Genomic DNA, 18,967 nt, shown 5'->3' on the forward strand with positions numbered 1-18,967 from the left:
TCATCTGACCATATCCTCTGATTTCTTTATTCTGTATCAGCTAAAACAAATTATCACTTTTACAGCACACAGGCTTTTAGCATAGCCCCTTTTAGACCCTTGCTGGCTTACCTCTACTAGCTAACCACTAGCAGCCTTGAAACGTATCACTTATTAGCAGTTCAGAACATCAGCATTTCTTGTACTGTTACACAAAATCAAGATAAGCCTTTACCAGCATTGTAGACATTGAACGCCTATAACCAAACTGGATAAAACTCTGTTGTTGGCTGATGGTAGCTATAGCTAGCCACATGCTAACCTGAGTGCTAAAGTTACTAGCAGCAGTAACAGTAAATCCAGGTATACTGGCCAACACACATTGGCTACCATGATATCCTGCAAGTTACACTACGGGTCAAAAGTTTTAGAACACCTACTCATTCAAGGGTTTTTCTTTACTTTTACTATTTTCTACATTGTAGAATACATTTACATTTACATTTTCGTAATTTAGCAGACGCTCTTATCCAGAGCGACTTACAAATTGGTGCATTCACCTTATGATAGCCAGTGGGATGACCACTTTACAATATATATATATATATTTTTTAATAATAATAGTGAAGACATCAAAACTATGAAATAACACATATGGAATCATGTAGTAACCAAAAAAGTGTTAAACAAATCAAAATATATTTAGCCACCCTTTGCCTTGATGACAGCTTTGCACACTTGGCATTCTCTCAACCAGCTTCACCTGGAATGCTTTTCCAAGAGTCTTGAAGGAGTTCCCACATATGCTGAACACTTGTTGGCTGCTTTTCCTTCACTCTGCGGTCCAACTCATCCCAAACCATCTCAATTGGGTTGAGGTCGGGTGTTTGTGGAGGCCAGGTCATCTGATGCAGCACTCCATCACTCTCCTTGGTCAAATAGCCCTTACACAGCCTGGAGGTGTGTTGGGTCATTGTCCTGTTGAAAAACAAATGATAGTCCCACTAAGCCCAATCCAGATGGGATGGCGTATCGCTGCAGAATGCTGTGGTAGCCATGCTGGTTAAGTGTGCCATGAATTCTAAATAAATCACAGACAGTGTCACCAGCAAAAGCACCCCAACACCATCACACCGCCTCCTCCGTGCTTCACGGTGGGAACTACACATGTGGAGATCATCCGTTCACTTACTCTGCGTCTCACAAAGACACGGCGGTTGGAACAAAAAAATCTCAAATTTGGACTCCAGACCAAAGGACAGATTCCCACCAGTCTAATGTCCATTGCTTGTGTTTCTTGGCCCAAGCAAGTCTCTTCTTCTTATTGGTGTCCTTTAGTAGTGGTTTCTTTGCAGCAATTCAACCATGAAGGCCTGATTTACGCAGTCTCCTCTGAACATTCTTTGTTGATGTGTCTGTTACTTAAACTCTTAAGCATTTATTTGGGCTCCAATCTGAGGTGCAGTTAACTCTAATTAACTTATCCTCTGCAGCAGATGTAACTCTGCATCTTCCTTTCCTGTGGTGGTCCTCATGAGAGCCAGTTTCATCATAGTGCTTGATGATTTTTGCAACTGCACTTGAAGAAACTTTCAAAGTTCTTGAAATTGTCCGTATTGACTGATCTTCATGTCTTAAATTAAGGATGGACTGTCGTTTCTCTTTGCTTATTTGAGCTGTTCTTGCCATAATATGGGACTTGGTCTTTTATCAAATAGGGCTATCTTCTGTATACCACCCCTACCTTGTCACAACACAACTGATTGGCTCAAATGCATTAAGAAGGAAAGAAATTCCACAAATTAACTTTTAAGAAGGCACACCTGTTAATTGAAATGCATTTCAGGTGACTACCTCATGAAGCTGGTTGAGAGAATGCCAAGAGTGTGCAAAGCTGTCATCAAAGCAAAGGATGGCTATTTGAAGAATATCAAATATCAAATATATTTTGATTTGTTTAACACTTTTTTGGTTATTACATTATTCCATGTGTTATTTCATAGTTTAATGTCTTCACTATTATTCTACAATGTAGAAAATAGTAAAAATAAAGAAAAACCCTTGAATGAGTAGGTGTCCAAACTTTTGACTGGTACTGTATATACAGTGCATTCGGAAAGTATTCAGACCCCTTGACTTTTTCCACATTTTGTTATGTTACGGCCTTATTCTAAAATGGAAAAAAATCAATAACAGATACCTTATTTACATAAGTATTCAGACCCTTTGCTATGAGACTCAATTGAGCTCAGGTGCATCCTGTTTCCATTGATCATCCTTAAGATGTTTCTACAACTTGATTGGAGTCCACCTGTGGTAAATTCAATTGATTGGACATGATCTGGAAAGGCACACACCTGTCTATATAAGGTCCCACAGTTGACAGTGCATGTCAGAGCAAAAACTAAGCCATGAGGTCGAAGGAATTGTCCGTAGAGCTCCGAGACAGGATTGTGTCGAGGTACAGATCTGGGGAAGGGTACCAAAAATTGTCTGCAGCATTGAAGGTCCCCAAGAACAGAGTGGCCTCATCATTCTTAAATGGAATACGTTTGGAACCACCAAGACCTCCTAGAGCTGGCCGCCTGGCCAAACTGAGTAATCGGGGGAGAAGGACCTTGGTCAGGGAGGTGACCAAGAACCCAATGGTCAATCTGCCAGAGCTCCAGAGTTCCTTTGTGGAGACAGGAGAAACTTCAAGAAGGACAACCATCTCTGCAGCACTCCACCAATCAGGCCTTTATGGTACTGTAGTGGCCAGACGGAAGCCACTCCTCAGTAAAAGGCACATGACAGCCCGCTTGGAGTTTGCCAAAAGGCACCTAAAGACTCTCAGACCATGAGAAACAAGATTCTCTGGTCTGATGAAACCAAGACTGAACTCTTTGGCCTGAATGCCAAGCGTCACGTCTGGAGGAAACCTGGAACCATCCCTACGGTGAAGCATGGTGGTGGCAGCATCATGCTGTGGGGATGTTTTTCAGCGGCAGGGACTGGGAAACTAGTCAGGATCAAGGGAAAGATGAACGGAGCAAAGTACAGAGAGATCCTTGATGAAAACCTGCTCCAGAGCGCTCAGGACCTCCGTCTGGGGGCGAAGGTTCACCTTCCAACAGGTCAACGACCCTAAGCACACAGCCAAGATAACGCAGAAGTGGCTTCGGGACAAGTCTCTGAATGTCCTTGAGTGGCCCGGACTTGAACCCTATCGAACATCTCTGGAGAGACCTGAAAATAGCTGTGCAGCAGCGCTCCCCATCCAACCTGACAGAGCTTGAGAGGATCTGCAGAGAAGAATAGGAGAAACTCCCAAATACAGGAACAGTTGAAGTCGGATATTTACATACACCTTAGCCAAATACATTTAAACTCAGTTTTTCACAATTCCTGACATTTAATCCTAGTAAAAATTCACTGTCTTAGGTCAGTTAGGATCACCACTTTATTTTAAGAATGTGAAATGTCAAAATAATAGTAGAGAGTGATTTATTTCAGCTTTTATTTATTTCATCACATTCCCAGTAGGTCAGAAGTTTACATACACTCAATTAGTATTTGGTAGCATTGCCTTTAAATTGTTTAACTTGGGTCAAACGTTTCAGGTAGCCTTCCACAAGCTTCCCACAATAAGTTGGGTGAATTTTGGCCCATTCCTCCTGACAGAGCTGGTGTAACTGAGTCAGGTTTGTAGGCCTCCTTGCTTGCACATACTTTTTCAGTTCTGCCCACACATTTTCTATTGAGGTCAGGGCTTTGTGATGGCCACTCCAATACCTTGACTTTGTTGTCCTTAAGCCATTTTGCCACAACTTTGGTAGTATGCTTAGGGTCATTGTCCATTTGGAAGACCCATTTGCGACCAAGCTTTAACTTCCTGACTGATGTATTGAGATGTTGCTTCAATATATCCACATCAATTTTGTGAAGTGCACCAGAATATCTCCTGCAGCAAAGCACCTCCACAGCATGATGCTGCCACCCCCGTGCTTCACGGTTGGGATGGTGTTCTTCGGCTTGCAAGCAACCCCCTTTTTCCTCCAAACATAACGATGGTCATTATGGCCAAACAGTTCTATTTTTGTTTCATCAGACCAGAGGACATTTCTCCAAAAAGTATGATCTTTTTTTGGGGGGGGGGGGGCGGTTTTGGAGCAGTGGCTTCTTCCTTGCTGAGTGGCCTTTCAGGTTATGTCGATATAGGACTCGTTTTACTGTGTATATAGATACTTTTGTACTTGTTTTCTCCAGCATCTTCACAAGGTCCTTTGCTGTTGTTCTGGGATTGATTTGCACTTTTCGCACCAAAGTACGTTCATCTCTAGGAGACAGAACGCGTCTCCTTGCTGAGCAGTATGACGGCTGCGTGGTCCCATGGTGTTTATACTTGCGTAATATTGTTTGTACAGATGAACGTGGTACCTTCAGGCGTTTGGAAATTGCTCCCAAGGATGAACCAGACTTTTGGAGGTCTACAATTTGTTTTCTGAGGTCTTGGCTGATTTCTTTTGATTTTCCCATGATGTCAAGCAAAGAGGCACTGAGTTTGAAGGTAGGCCTTGAAATACATCCACAGGTACACCTCCAATTGACTCAAATTATGTCAATTAGCCTATTAGAAGCTTCAAAGCCATGACATCATTTTCTGGAATTTTCCAAGCTGTTTAAAGGCACAGTCAACTTAGTGTAAGTAAACTTCTGACCCACTGGAATTGTGATAAAGTGAATTATAAGTGAAATAATCTGTCTGTAAACAATTGTTGGAAAAATTACTTGTGTCATGCACAAAGTAGATGTCCTAATCGACTTGCCAAAACTATAGTTTGTTAACAAGAAATCTGTGGAGTGGTTGAAAAACAAGTTTTAATGACTCCAACCTAAGTGTATGTAAACTTCCGATTTCAACTGTATGCCAAGCTTGTAGCGTCATACCCAAGAAGACTCGAGGCTGTAATCGCTGCCCAAGGTGCTTCAACAGAGTACTGAGTAAATGGTCTGAATACTTTTGTAAATGTGATATTTCAGTACTTTTATTTTTTTTGCAAAAATAATTTCAATGCTGTTTTTGCTTTGTCATTATGGGGTATTGTGTGTAGATTTATGAGGGGAAAAAACAATTTAATCCATTTTAGAATAAGGCTGTAACAAAATGTGGAAAAAGTCAAGGGGTGTGAATACTTTCCAAATTCACTGTATACATTTTTTATGGCATTTTGTACTCAACCACCTGCGGGCCGGATTGAATGGGATCCGGCCCCCCTGCCTTGAGTTTGACACGTGCTCTAATCGATCTAGTTCTGGTGCTACGCTGCTATGTATTGGAAAAGAAAAAGACCTCAGTGGATTGGACAGCTAAAGAGGCTTAACTCCCAACTGAACTGCAGCTATTAAAATCTGGCTGTGCTGGGCGAGGAGAGGCTCGTTCACTCACTCAGCTGAGGCCTGGCAGAATCTAGGCATGATCCAATTGTTGATAGTGATTATTTTGCGCTATCTCCACAACCTAGTTGCTGCATCCATATGTCATGATTGAGTGAAGCAATCATACCAAACACATAGATTTTAATCTGTTGGATAATTCAGGCCACTTTTGTGGTAGTTTTCACACAGGTCTTACATTTCATGCATGATTTTAAACGTCATTTTGAAAAGCCAATTATTAATAAAGATGTGAATGATTACTATCCTCACATGCATATCCAATGGATCCTGTTTTAGGCTCAGACAACCTGGCTCGCTGCGGTGCTTTGGAGAGCCTGGTGAATGACATGGTGGATGACACCTGGGATGACAGAGCCATGAACAGGATCAGTGCCATCCACTTCCTGGATGATGACGATGACGAGGATGATAAAAAGGTGAGATGAAGGACTAGAAGTGTGTGAAGAGACGATAAGGTTGTGGAGAGATGAGGAGCGTGTGAAGGGGAATGACAGTAGGCGATGAGGTAGAAAATACCTTTCACCACTCACGGGTCGTTTGAAACGTCAAAACTGTCAATACTCACTAAACAAGGAATAGAGATGCCACTTGAATTTAGATTAAACTAATAAAAAGCCATGATCATTGTTGAGTCCATTAACTGGTTTAAAACTAGGTTTAATCTTTCAGATATTTTAAATTAGTTGGGTCCAAAATGGTTGTTACCCTTGATAAAGATAAGCAAAAAAAAACTGTATAAAATAAATAATACAAATACTGAGCTATATTGTATGTAAAAAAAAAAAAAAAGACTATTATATTATTTTATACTAACACAATTGCTCAGATAAAGATTTTGTTTAACAAGTAATATTATTTTTCCTCAAAGATATGAGTTAAAATTATTGGCACCCCTGTTTTCAATAATACCTTTCAATAACTCACAGCACTGAGCCTTTAAAAAAAAAAAGAGAGATTGGAGAACACATTGGAAGGGATCTTATACCATTCCTCCATACAAAGTCTTTCCAGATCCTTGATATCCTTCGTCTGCGCTTATGGACTTGCCCTCTTCAATTCAAATCTCAATTTTTTTGAAAAAGGCTCAGTGCCATTAGTAAAAATATATGCCATTTAGCAGACGCTTTTATCTAAAGCGACTTAGTCATGCGTGCATACATTTACGTATGGATGTCCGTTATCCTCGGAAGGTAAGGTATTGAAAACAGAGATGCCAATAATTTTGACCCCTAGCTTTTAGAGAAAAAATATGACAATCTCTTTCTCTGAGCAATTATATTAGAATAGAATAATATCCCCATTTTCTTTAGCATACAATATAGCTCAGTATTTGTATTTATTTTATACAGTATTAAAGAAAAACATTTTTATCAAGGGTGCCAATAATTTTGGACCATACTGTATGTCCAAGTGTATATGTACACTCAGTTGCCAGTTTATTAGGTGAAAAGCCCAGGAGGCAGGCCATTTCTGAAATACTGGAACCGGTGCGCCAGACACCGATGATCAAGTTGCTTAGGTCACCCGTTTTGCCCATTCTAACGTTCAGTTGAACAGTAACTGAATGCCTCAATGCCTGTCTGCCTGCTTTACAGTATATAGCAAGCCACGGCAATGTGACTCACTGTCTGTAGAAGCGAACCATGCATAAACTGGCCACTGAGTGTATAACATATTATATCCGTTGCTATGAAGGTAATATAATGCATGGCATAAAGAGAGACCTGTTGTAGAATCTGGGTCCATTCAGTCGTACAGATCCGTCTCCCTGTTTGTCTCCTCCCTGCCCCTATGTTTGTCTCCTCCCCACAGGGAACACTGATGCGACGGGCCACTCCTCACCCAGGCGAGCTGAAGACTATGAAGAAAGCAGCGGAGAACCTCCGTAACGACCTGAACGCTGCCAAAGGCCTGGATTCCAACAAAAACGAGGTCAATAATGCTACAGTCACCACGTCTGTGTGACTCTTACCTCAGAAACATTCTTACCTCCTATGTCTCTCGCCATGTTCACCTGCACAACCCCCTGAACCTACTTTTCCCCACGAACCCCTCTGCGGTCTACCTACCCCTCCTGCGGCTCAACCCTGGGACTCTGCTGTGATCCTCTTGTCCAGTACCTTACTTCATCTCCAATACCCACCACGGTATCTGGCTCAGACTACCAGGGCCCATGTGCCTTCTTTTCAAACTATTGTGCTATCTTTTCAAACAGCAATACTATGCACAGGTGTGCTCCTTTTTAAAGGTATTTTTTAAAGTTAGTGCTTTTTAAAGATCTTTTTTTTTCCTTTTTTTATGGACAATAGGTAGTTGCACTACTGTAAGTCTTAAGTATATTAAATATTGTTGACATCTTCATAAATATATTATATATTTGTTCAATAATTTTTTTTTTAAACACTGGGTGAATTTCTCTATTTACATTTTGGGGATACTTAAAACCGAGGAGTTTTTGGACCTACTGATTTAAGGATTATTGTATAGTCATTTGTGAATATTGATACTTTTATACTTTTTGGCAGCTCAGATGGTGTAAATTAAAACAGTATATAGCAAGTTTCTTAAACTATCGCAGAATTTTAAAAACGTTATCTTGGAACTTGGTACGTATTTTATTTCCTTTTTAGTATTTTCCTTTTAAGTAAAGAAATGAACAAAAATGCAGTTGCTAATGTCTTATCAAAACAATATAATTATCTTTGGGTGAGTAGACAGCCTCGAATCTTCTTTTCTACTCCATTGTCTAACTTCTTAATCAAATCCTAAACTCATTTTTATATAGACACGTTTGGTAATTTTGTAAATAAGTGCTGCGGAACACAACACGTACCATAACCACTCTCCCACAACAGATTGAGCGGACGTGACAAGGCTGTCTTACTTTCTTCCATTGCGCTTCAGTGCTTTGAAATGTTTTCTTAATACCAGATACGGCTGCATTTTTTAAATTTGCCACTTTCTCCCTTTAACATATGAGCATTAGACTTTCAATGGCCAATTTAATTAAAAACAAGGTAATAAGGACCAGGGTGGAATCTTTAGAAAATGCAGTTTAAGCATACACTAATGCACTTCTTAAAGTTTATTACGTCTTAATAAAAATGGATTGTTGTTCAAATGGTACACTACAACATTGATTTAACTTTTTTTTGTTTTAATTGTATTTCAAGGAGAGGACCATATACATTTGTTTTAATGTGGATTTTATCTTAATTCTTTAATTTTCTTTAATGATCAAGCTGCACAAAAACAGAATCCGAAATGGGCATGGACACTGAGCCTACAGATTTTGATTACTTTTAACCACTGATAAAATAAAATGGGTTTAAAACCAAACAGGATTCGTTATTCCCCGTAACTCCGTTTTTTTAAGTCCATTAGTCTTTAGTGTTTCAGCCTATAGTCCTTTATGAAAAATGTAGACCATCTTCCGTTTTTGCTTCACCATCTCACAATTGTTAACATGTCATATAGCAGGTCTCATAACTGTTAACATGTCATATAGCATGTCTCATAACTGTTAACATGTCAAATCATAAACGCCATATATAGACATTTTGTGTTCAAGCCGCACATGCCCGTTATCATTGATTATTCTTAAATACTGTATGTATTAACCATTAAAATTGGATTAGATTTAAACCGTTTATTTTCAATTTTCTAAAGGAAATCACTCTGTTGATAAAGGAAATCACAAAGCCCGTTGATAAAGAGCTCATCAGGGTGGTCATTCACATACACACGTTAGTACTTTTTCCTCAACCATTCATGTCCTGTTTTGTCTGTCCATCTTGCATTGCTTGACTTGTGTATATATTATGCAACACCTCACCTTACTGTCATGTGCTGTATGTGAAGTCTGCATGTCTTGAAATTAGAGGGTAAGTATGGACTGCATTCAATGTTGTATTCACAAAGTTTAAAATCCATGTGCTTATCTCAAGTACAGTTGAAGTCAGAGGTTTACATGCACCTTAGCCAAATATATTTAAACTCAGTTTTTCAAAATTCCTGACATTTAATCCTAGTAAGAATTCCCTGTCTTAGGTCAGTTAGGATCACCACTTTATTTTAAGAATGTGAAATGTCATAATAATAGTGGAGAGTGATTTATTTCAGCTTCTATTTCTTTCATCACATTCCCAGTGGATCAGAAGTTTACATACACTCAATTAGTATTTGGTAGCATTGCCTTTAAATTGTTTAACTTGGGTCAAACATTTCGGGTAGCCTTCCACAAGCTTCCCACAATAAGTTGGGTGAATTTTGGCCCATTCCTCCTGACAGAGCTGGTGTAACTGAGTCAGGTTTGTAGGCCTCCTTGCTCGCACACGCTTTTTCAGTTCTGCCCACACATTTTCTATAGGATTGAGGTCAGGGCTTTGTGATGGCCACTCCAATACCTTGACTTTGTTGTCCGTAAGCCATTTTTCCACAACTTTGGAAGTATGCTTGGGGTCATTGTCCATTTGGAAGACCCATTTGCGACCAAGCTTTAACTTCCTGACTGATGTCTTGAGATGTTGCTTCAATATATCTACATAATTTTCCTTCCTCATGATGCCATCTATTTTGTGAAGTGCACCAGTCCCTCCTGCAGCAAAGCACCCCCACAGTATAATGCCTGCACCCCCGTGCTTCACGGTTGGGATGGTGTTCTTCGGCTTGCAAGCCTTCCCCTTTTACCTCCAAACATAACGATGGTCATTATGGCCAAACAGTTCTATTTTTGTTTCATCAGACCAGAGGACATTTCTCCAATAAGTATGATCTTTGTCCCCATGTGTTGTTGCAAACCGTAGTCTGGCTTTTTTATGGCGGTTTTGGAGCAGTGGCTTCTTCCTTGCTGAGCTGCCTTTCAGGTTATGTCGATATAGGACTCGTTTTACTGTGGATATAGATACTTTTGTATCTGTTTCCTCCAGCATCTTCACAAGGTCCTTTGCTGTTGTTCTGGGATTGATTCCTTTTAAGTAAAGAAATGAACAAAAATGCAGTTGCTAATGTTTTATCAAAACAATATAATTATCTTTGGGTGAGTAGACAGCCTCAAATCGTATTTTCTACTCCATTGTCTAACTTTTTAATCAAATCCTAAACTAATTTTTATATAGACACGTTTGGTAATTTTGTAATTAAGTGGGGAACACAACACGTACCATAACCACTCTCCCACAACAGATTGATTGGAAGTGACAAGGCTGTCTTACTTTCTTCCATTGCGCTTCAGTGCTTTGAAATGTTTTCTTAATACCAGATACCAGAAACGTTCATCTCTAGGAGACAGAAAGGTGAATTAATCTCCCAGTTTCTGATGGAAAGCAGACTGAACCAGGTTTCCTCTAGGATGTTGCCTGTGCTTAGCTCCATTCAGTTTCTTTTTTTATCCTGAAAAACTCCCCAGTCCTTAAATGATTACAAGCATACCCATAACATGATGCAGCCACCACTATGTTTGAAAAATATGGAGTACTCTGTAATGTGTGTTGTATTGGATTTGCCAAAAAACATAACATTTACATTTACATTTTAGTCATTTAGCAGACGCTCTTATCCAGAGCGACTTACAGTTACTGAATACATTTTTTATTTAATTTTTTTATACTGGCCCCCCGTGGGAATCGAACCCACAACCCTGGCGTTGCAAACGCCATGCTCTATCAACTGAGCTACATCCCTGCCGGCCATTCCCTCCCCTACCCTGGACGACGCTGGGCCAATTGTGCGCCGCCCATGAGTCTCCCGGTCGCGGCCGGCTGCGACAGAGCCTGGATTCGAACCAGGATCTCTAGTAGCACAGTTAGCACTGCGATGCAGTGCCTTAGACCACTGCGCCACTCAGGAGATACATAACACTGTATTCAGAACAAAAAGTGAACAGGATTGCAAAAAGGATGCATGTTTTAGAATATTTGTTTTCTGTACAGGCTTCCTTTTCACTCTATCAATTAGGTTAGTATTGTGAAGTAACTAGAATGTTGTTGATCCATCCTCAGTTTTCTCTTATCACAGCCATTAAACTCTCCAGCAAGTGAGTTAGGAAGGGCGCCTGTATCTTTTGTAGTGACTGGGTGTATTGATACACCATCAAAAGTGTAGTTAATAACTTCACCATGCTTAAAGGGATATTCAATGTCTGCTTTTTTTTTTTTTTTTTTTTTTTATCTACCAATAGGTGCCCTTCTTTGCGAGGCATTGGAAAACCTCCCTGTTCTTTGTGGTTTAATCTGTGAAATTCACTGCTCGACTGAGGGACCTTTAAAGATAATTGTATGTGTGGGATACAGAGATGAGGTAGTAATTCCAAAATCATTTTAAACACTATTATTATTATTATTATTATTATTATTATTATTATTATTAAACACAGAGGCCATGCAATTTATTATGTGACTTGTTAAGCACATTTTTACTCCTGAATTTATTTAGGCTTGCCATAACAAAGGGGTTGAATACTTATTGACTGAAGACATTTCAGCTTTTCATTTTAAATTAATTTATAAGAATTTTGAATAACATCATTCCACTTTGACATTATGGGGTATTGTGTGTAGGCCAGTGACCAGAAATCCCCATTTAATCCATTTTAAATTCAGCCTTTAGCACAACAAAATGTGGAATAAGTCGAGGGTTTGTGAATACGTTCTGAAGGCACTATGTCACCCTGCTTCTGAAGTGTTCTGGTCCTTAGTAAATAACCAATGGAACTGTGTAGCTTACTTTTACTTATCTACCATTTTGTAAAGGAAGTGTGTACATCTCCCAAAGGGACGGTCTCTCTTATTTTTCTCATTCCTGGAAAGGCAGAGCTCCTCACTGTTTGAAATGAAATACAATCAACTCCTGATACATATGTATAGAGCTGGTCGTGACCAGCACTAAATTGCATGAGCATGCAGTTATTTTTTTATTTAACCTTTATTTAACTAGCCAAGTCTGTTAAGAACAAATTCTTATTTACAATGACGGCCTACCAAAAGGCCTCCTGCGGGGACGGGGGCTGGGATTTAAAATATATATATATATAGGACCAAACACACATCACAACAAGAGAGACAACACAACACTACATAAAGAGAGACTTAAGACAACATAGCATGGCAGCAACACACGACAACACAGCAAGGTAGCAATCCAACATGAAAACAACATGGTAGCAACACAACATGGCAGCAGCACAACATGGTAGCAGCACAAGACATGGTACAAACATTTTTGGGCACAGACAACAGCACAAAGGGCAAGAAGGTAGAGATAACAATACAACACACGAAGCAGCCACAACTGTCAGTAAGGGTGTCCATGATTGAGTCTTTGAATGAAGAGATGGAGATAAAACTGTCCAGTTTGACTGTTTTTTGCAGCTCGTTCCAGTCGCTAGCTGCAACAGTTATCAAGTGTGTAAATTAATTAACAAGAATGTAAATGAATTGAGACTGGAAAACAAAGTTTGCTTTCATCTGAAGTGTATACAGATACAGTGGGGAAAAAAAGTATTTAGTCAGCCACCAATTGTGCAAGTTCTCCCACTTAAAAAGATGAGAGAGGCCTGTAATTTTCATCATAGGTACACGTTAACTATGACAGACAAAATGAGAAAAGAAATTCCAGAAAATCACATTGTAGGATCTTTAATGAATTTATTTGCAAATTATGGTGGAAAATAAGTATTTGGTCAAAGTTTCTCAATACTTTTTTATATACCCTTTGTTGGCAATGACACAGGTCAAATGTTTTCTGTAAGTCTTCACAAGGTTTTCATACACTGTTGCTGGTATTTTGGCCCATTCCTCCATGCAGATCTCCTCTAGAGCAGTGATGTTTTGGGGCTGTCGCTGGGCAACACAGACTTTCAACTCCCTCCAAAGATTTTCTATGGGTTTGAGATCTGGAGACTGGCTAGGCCACTCCAGGACCTTGAAATGCTTCTTACGAAGCCACTCCTTCGTTGCCCGGGCGGTGTGTTTGGGATCATTGTCATGCTGAAAGACCCAGCCACGATTCATCTTCAATGCCCTTGCTGATGGAAGGAGGTTTTCACTCAAAATCTCACGATACATGGCCCCATTCATTCTTTCCTTTACACGGATCAGTCGTCCTGGTCCCTTTGCAGAAAAACAGCCCCAAGGCATGATGGTCCTCCAGTGTGGTTCTGGGATTTTTGCTCACCGTTCTTGTGATCATTTTGACCCCACGGGGTGAGATCTTGCGTGGAGCCCCAGATCGAGGGAGATTATCAGTGTTCTTGTATGTCTTCCATTTCCTAATAATTGCTCCCACAGTTGATTTCTTCAAACCAAGCTGCTTACCTATTGCAGATTCAGTCTTCCCAGCCTGGTGCAGGTCTACAATTTTGTTTCTGGTGTCCTTTGACAGCTCTTTGGTCTTGGCCATAGTGGAGTTTGGAGTGTGACTGTTTGAGGTTGTGGACAGGTGTCTTTTATACTGATAACAAGTTCAAACAGGTGCCATTAATACAGGTAACGAGTGGAGGACAGAGGAGCCTCTTAAAGAAGAAGTTACAGGTCTGTGAGAGCCAGAAATCTTGCTTGTTTGTAGGTGACCAAATATTTATTTTCCACCATAATTTGCAAATAAATTCATTAAAAATCCTACAATGTGATTTTCTGGGAAAAAAATCTCAATTTGTCTGTCATAGTTGACGTGTACCTATGATGAAAATTACAGGCCTCTCATCTTTTTAAGTGGGAGAACTTGCACAATTGGTGGCTGACTAAATACTTTTTTTCCCCACTGTATACCGTCCGGTAAGAACATAATTTCACAAGAACTCATACTAATTATCTCTGAAAACAGTACTTCTACATTACATAATGTTCCTCCTCATGGTGCTTATTTTTGGCAGCCTGTCTAGTGCCTGCACAGTGAAATCACTGTATCAGGATTCCATTTTAATCCTTCAATATAACAAATATTTAATCTGAGCATTATTAGTGCCAATGATCCAAAGGTAAATTAGATTTAGTTCATAATCCATTGTAGTTTATTGCTGCTTAACAATACATAATCTAACAAACTTTTCTGTGTTAAATTGTAATTGATGTGTAATGTGCATCGGTTTTTCTCCTGGCTTTGTATTCTTATTGTGCAATAACTGGTGGATTTATGTCATTTTGAAGAGCAATGCCTTAAAGGTCCAATGTAGCCATTTTGTCTCAATATCAAATATTTTCTGGGTAACAATGAAGTACCTTTGATTGTTTTTCAATTAAAATCGTCAAAAAGAAACAAAAATAGCTTCTTAGCAAAGAACAATTTCTCAAGCAAGAATTTTGCTAAGACTGGGAGTGGTTTGAGTGGTAACAGGAAAACTGAAAATGAGCTGTTATTGGCAGAGTTTGGAACTCTTTCTTATTGGTCTATTAACTAGTTTACCACATGTTGATGTTACATTTACATTTTAGTCATTTAGCAGACGCTCTTATCCAGAGCGACTTACAGTTAGTGAGTGCATCCATTTTTTAAAATTTTAATTTAAATTTAATTTTTTTCATACTGGCCCCCCGTGGGAATCGAACCCACAACCCTGGCGTTGCAAATGCCATGCTCTACCAACTGAGCTACATCCCTGCTGGCCATTCCCTCCCGTACCCTGGACGACGCTGGGCCAATTGTGCGCCGCCCCATGGGTCTCCCGGTCACGGCCAGCTACGACAGAGCCTGGATTCGAACCAGGATCTCTAGTGGCACAGCTAGCACTGCGATGCAGTGCCTTAGACCACTGCGCCACTCGGGAGATATATGTTACTGTGAAAGGCCAAAACTCCCTCCAACCAAAACAGGCAGAAATTTCAGTTGGTCTTTTGAAACGTCTCTAACACTAAAAGGGCGTTATCATTTTCACAATTTCAAAGTATTAATCCAACCTCCATATTGTGGAAATATAAAACACAGGAAAATCTAGTTTTTGACTGATCTGGGCCTTTAAGAACACTGCATGACCAAAAGTATGTGGATGCATGCTCGTTGAACATCTCATTCCAAAATCATGGGCATTAATATGGAGTTGGTTCCCCCTTTGCTGCTATAACAGCCTCTACTCTTCTGGGAAGGCTTTCCACTAGATGTTGGAACATTGCTGCGGGGACTTGCTTCCATTCAGCAACGAGCATTAGTGAGGTTGGGCACGGGATTAGGCCTGGCTCGCGGTCGGCGTTCCAATTCATCCCAAAGGTGTTCGATGGGGTTGAGGTCATGGTTCTGTGCAGGCCAGTGAAGTTCTTCCACACCAATCTCGACACCATTTCTATATGGACCTCGCTTTGTGCGTTGTCATGCAGAAACAGGAAAGGGCCTTCCCAAAACTGTTGCCACAAAGTTGGAAGCACAGAAATGTCTAGAATGTCATTGTATGCTAAGCGTTAAGATTTCCCTTCACTGGAACTAAGGGGCCTAGCCCGAACCATGAAAAACAGCCCCAGACCATTATTCCTCCTCCACCAAACTTTACAGTTGGCACTATGCATTGGGGCAGGTAGCGTTCTACTGGCATCTGCCAAACCCGGATTCAAGCGTGATTCATCACTCCAGAGAACGCATTTCCACTGCTCAAGAGTCCAATGGTGGTGAGCTTTACACCACTCCAGCTGACGCTTGGCATTGTGCATGGTGAGCTTAGGCTTGTGTGCAGCTGCTCGGCCATGGAAACCCATTTCATTAAGCTCCTGGCGAGCAGTTATTGTGCTGATGTTGCTTCCAGAGGCAGTTTGGAACTCGGTAGTGAGTGTTGCAACCGAGGACAGACCATTGTTACGTGCTTCAGCACTCGGCGGTCCCATTCTGTGAGCTTGTGTGGCCTACAACTTTGCGGCTGAGCTGTTGTTGCTCCTAGACGTTTCCACTTCACAATAACAGCAATAACATTTGACGAACTGACTTGTTGGAAAGGTGGCATCCTATGACTGTGCCACGCTCTTCAGTAAGGCCATTCTACTGCCAATGTTTGTATATGGAGATTGCATGGCTGTGTGCTCGATTTTATACACCTGTCAGCAACGGGTGTGACTGAAATAGCCAAATCCACTAATTTGAAGGGGTGTCCTCATGCTTTTGTGCATATAGTGTACATTTCTGCTAATGAACTTAAAAGAAATGTAAAGGCAGTTCTAAGCGTGCTCTGAGAGTTAATTCATGCTGTCGGGTATGTACACATTTTTCTTGTGTTACTGTGCGTACACTAGTCTAAAACGATGCACTATTCACAGTTTAAAAGTAGATGACAAAGTAAATGACACAATTTCAAAGTAGATTTATTTCTCTTAACTTTGAAGTGTAATCTCAATCAGCAAAATGAGCTCTGATTTGCAATCATTGTCGACTAATCATAACATGTGTAGCTATGCATGATATTTTCTGACTCTCCAGGGATGTAGAAATGCTCAGGCTAACACATCCTCCAGTGGCAGCAGTAGCCACAACTGGCCCATCTCTGGCCTGCGCTGGGTGGGAGCCTCCAAGGAGCTCCTGCATGGGGGCCTCAACCTGTTCCCCGTCTATGACAGCGTGAGGGGACGCTGCTCTAGTCCAGAGAAGGATGCTGAGCAGATCGAGGAGGAACAGCTTGAAGACGTGAGCGTACTCTTCCGTTGACTTGATCTGTCTCATTGTTGATTTTTACGTCTCACTTTGTCGAAGTCAAACTTATTGGATAAAAAGTTTGTACTTAGTTGTACTTAGGGTGCTGAAAGCTACAGATTGCAACTTTTTCTTTGTCTACCTCTCTCTCTCCCTCCCTTCTCCCAGGATGGTTCTGTCCATTTCTCTGAGGGAGAGGGGATGCCCAGGAGGTTCAGGCACGACAGAGGAGACATCCGCGAGGACAGGAAACTGCAGCGATGCAGAGCTCAGCAAGCAGGGCCCAGTCCCCAGTCCCCCCCACATAGTACCGTAAACCTCGATAGCTCCGGGAAAACGGTCCAAGCTGGGGCTGCCGACAGGACCTCATCACACGAATCAGTCATCTCCAAAGTGCCCTTAAGAGTAAATCTGCACGCCCTATGATATAATATATTCTATTTGTTTTTCAAACTTCAGTTCCTATTAGTGCTACAATGCAAGTCTCATGGTATAGAAGCTTTCAGCTCTCTGTGGTAGATGTGTACTATAATTTTTCTTTATGTATGCATACCAAGTTCTTTCTGTAGGTCGCTCTGTTGAGAGATGGGCTCATTTGTTCTCTAATTGTGCTTTTTCCCACTTAGCTACAGATCAAAGTTTGCGGCCAGAGGGGCAGTCTGGGAATCAGCATTGCAGGAGGGAAGGGCTCTCTGCCTTACAAGGAGCATGATGAGGTCAGCCTTAATGCAGGAACAGCAGAGCTGTCAGACTTAATGCAGCACTGCTGCAACCCCAATTGAGGCACCACCTCCTGCATGATAACGATAGCTAATAATAATATATGTGTATTGGCATTTATAAATGGCAGGAATGTCAGCCATCAGTAATATAGCTGAATATTTACTTAGGCAGTTGATATTTAATTTCAGTGGTAGCTCTCAGCTGACATATTTCAGAAGCATGAGGGATGCAGACAAATCCAGATTCAGATCAGATTATTAGAGGCGCAGTGAAACCGCAGTTGATTCAAAAAAAAATTACCATTAAAAAATTCACCATTAAATGCCGGTTGTTGTACTTCTACTAGTGTATATTTTCCTTTTTCAGGGCATCTTTATTTCCAGAGTGTCGAAAGGAGGGCCATCGGAAAAGGCGGGTGTCCACATTGGAGACAGAGTACTGGAGGTTGGACCAAAACATCCTCCCATGTAGTCCCTGTAGTTTTAGCATATCTGATTATTTACATGTAGCTCTTATGACCACCAGATGATAAATCACCGGCATACATCCCCTCCATACCAGGCTCAGTAAAAGAGGCCATTGCCATTCACCTCCTGGCCAGAGGAGGGCGCCATTAGATGGACACAAACTCACAAACTGTGGTCTGCAGTGTTAGACTTTTTTTTTTGCATGTATAGGCTCCTGTTACAAAGGAGTTATGCTGGTTTGTAGAACAAAAAACATTTTCCTCTACAAGCAAGTATAGAAATATCTAGAGAGTAGATATCAATATGTGAGTGATATTGGTCTAAGAGTTGACCTTTCATTTGCACTACATATTAAATGTCAAACTCTTAGACCAAATGTGGCGATGAATGAGCTATTGTTGTCCCATAAATAGACCTGTTTATTTTCAGTGAATGCACACTTTGATGCGATAGCTTCTACTGCCCACCCTTGACCCCTGCTTCTACTTTCGCTGGTGTCCAACCAGATCATTTGTCACTTGTCCATCCAGGTCAATGGCCTGGACATGCAGGAGGTCAGCCACCACGAAGCTGTCACCGCCCTGAGGAATGCTGGGAGCTGCATCAAGATGAAAGTCATGAGGGAGAGGGCTATCCAGCGCCTCGACACCTGCCGGGCCCAGCAGGAAAACTCTGTTGCCGTCACCGCGGAGACGGACATTCTCATGAGCTGGCAGCTTGTTGACCTGGAGGATGGACGCCAGCGACCCAAGGCCCAGCAG

The 18,967-nt window shown here is 41.0% G+C and overlaps 1 protein-coding gene across 1 annotated transcript in view; it reads left to right on the top strand.

Moving 5' to 3' along the window:
• LOC311136766 (uncharacterized protein) overlaps nt 1-8,748 on the top strand; it is a 62,623-nt gene extending 53,875 nt beyond the window's left edge. Inside the window, exons 13-14 of the mRNA XM_084171038.1 lie at nt 5,695-5,834; nt 7,231-8,748. Coding sequence (XP_084027164.1) covers nt 5,695-5,834; nt 7,231-7,383 — 293 coding nt within the window. The 3' untranslated portion in view covers nt 7,384-8,748. The remainder of the gene's footprint in view (nt 1-5,694; nt 5,835-7,230) is intronic.
• Nucleotides 8,749-18,967: the final 10,219 nt, after the last annotated feature.

This window comes from Coregonus lavaretus, assembly GCF_964263955.1.
Source record: "Coregonus lavaretus genome assembly, chromosome: 1".
In the NCBI taxonomy this organism is placed as follows: domain Eukaryota; kingdom Metazoa; phylum Chordata; class Actinopteri; order Salmoniformes; family Salmonidae; genus Coregonus; species Coregonus lavaretus.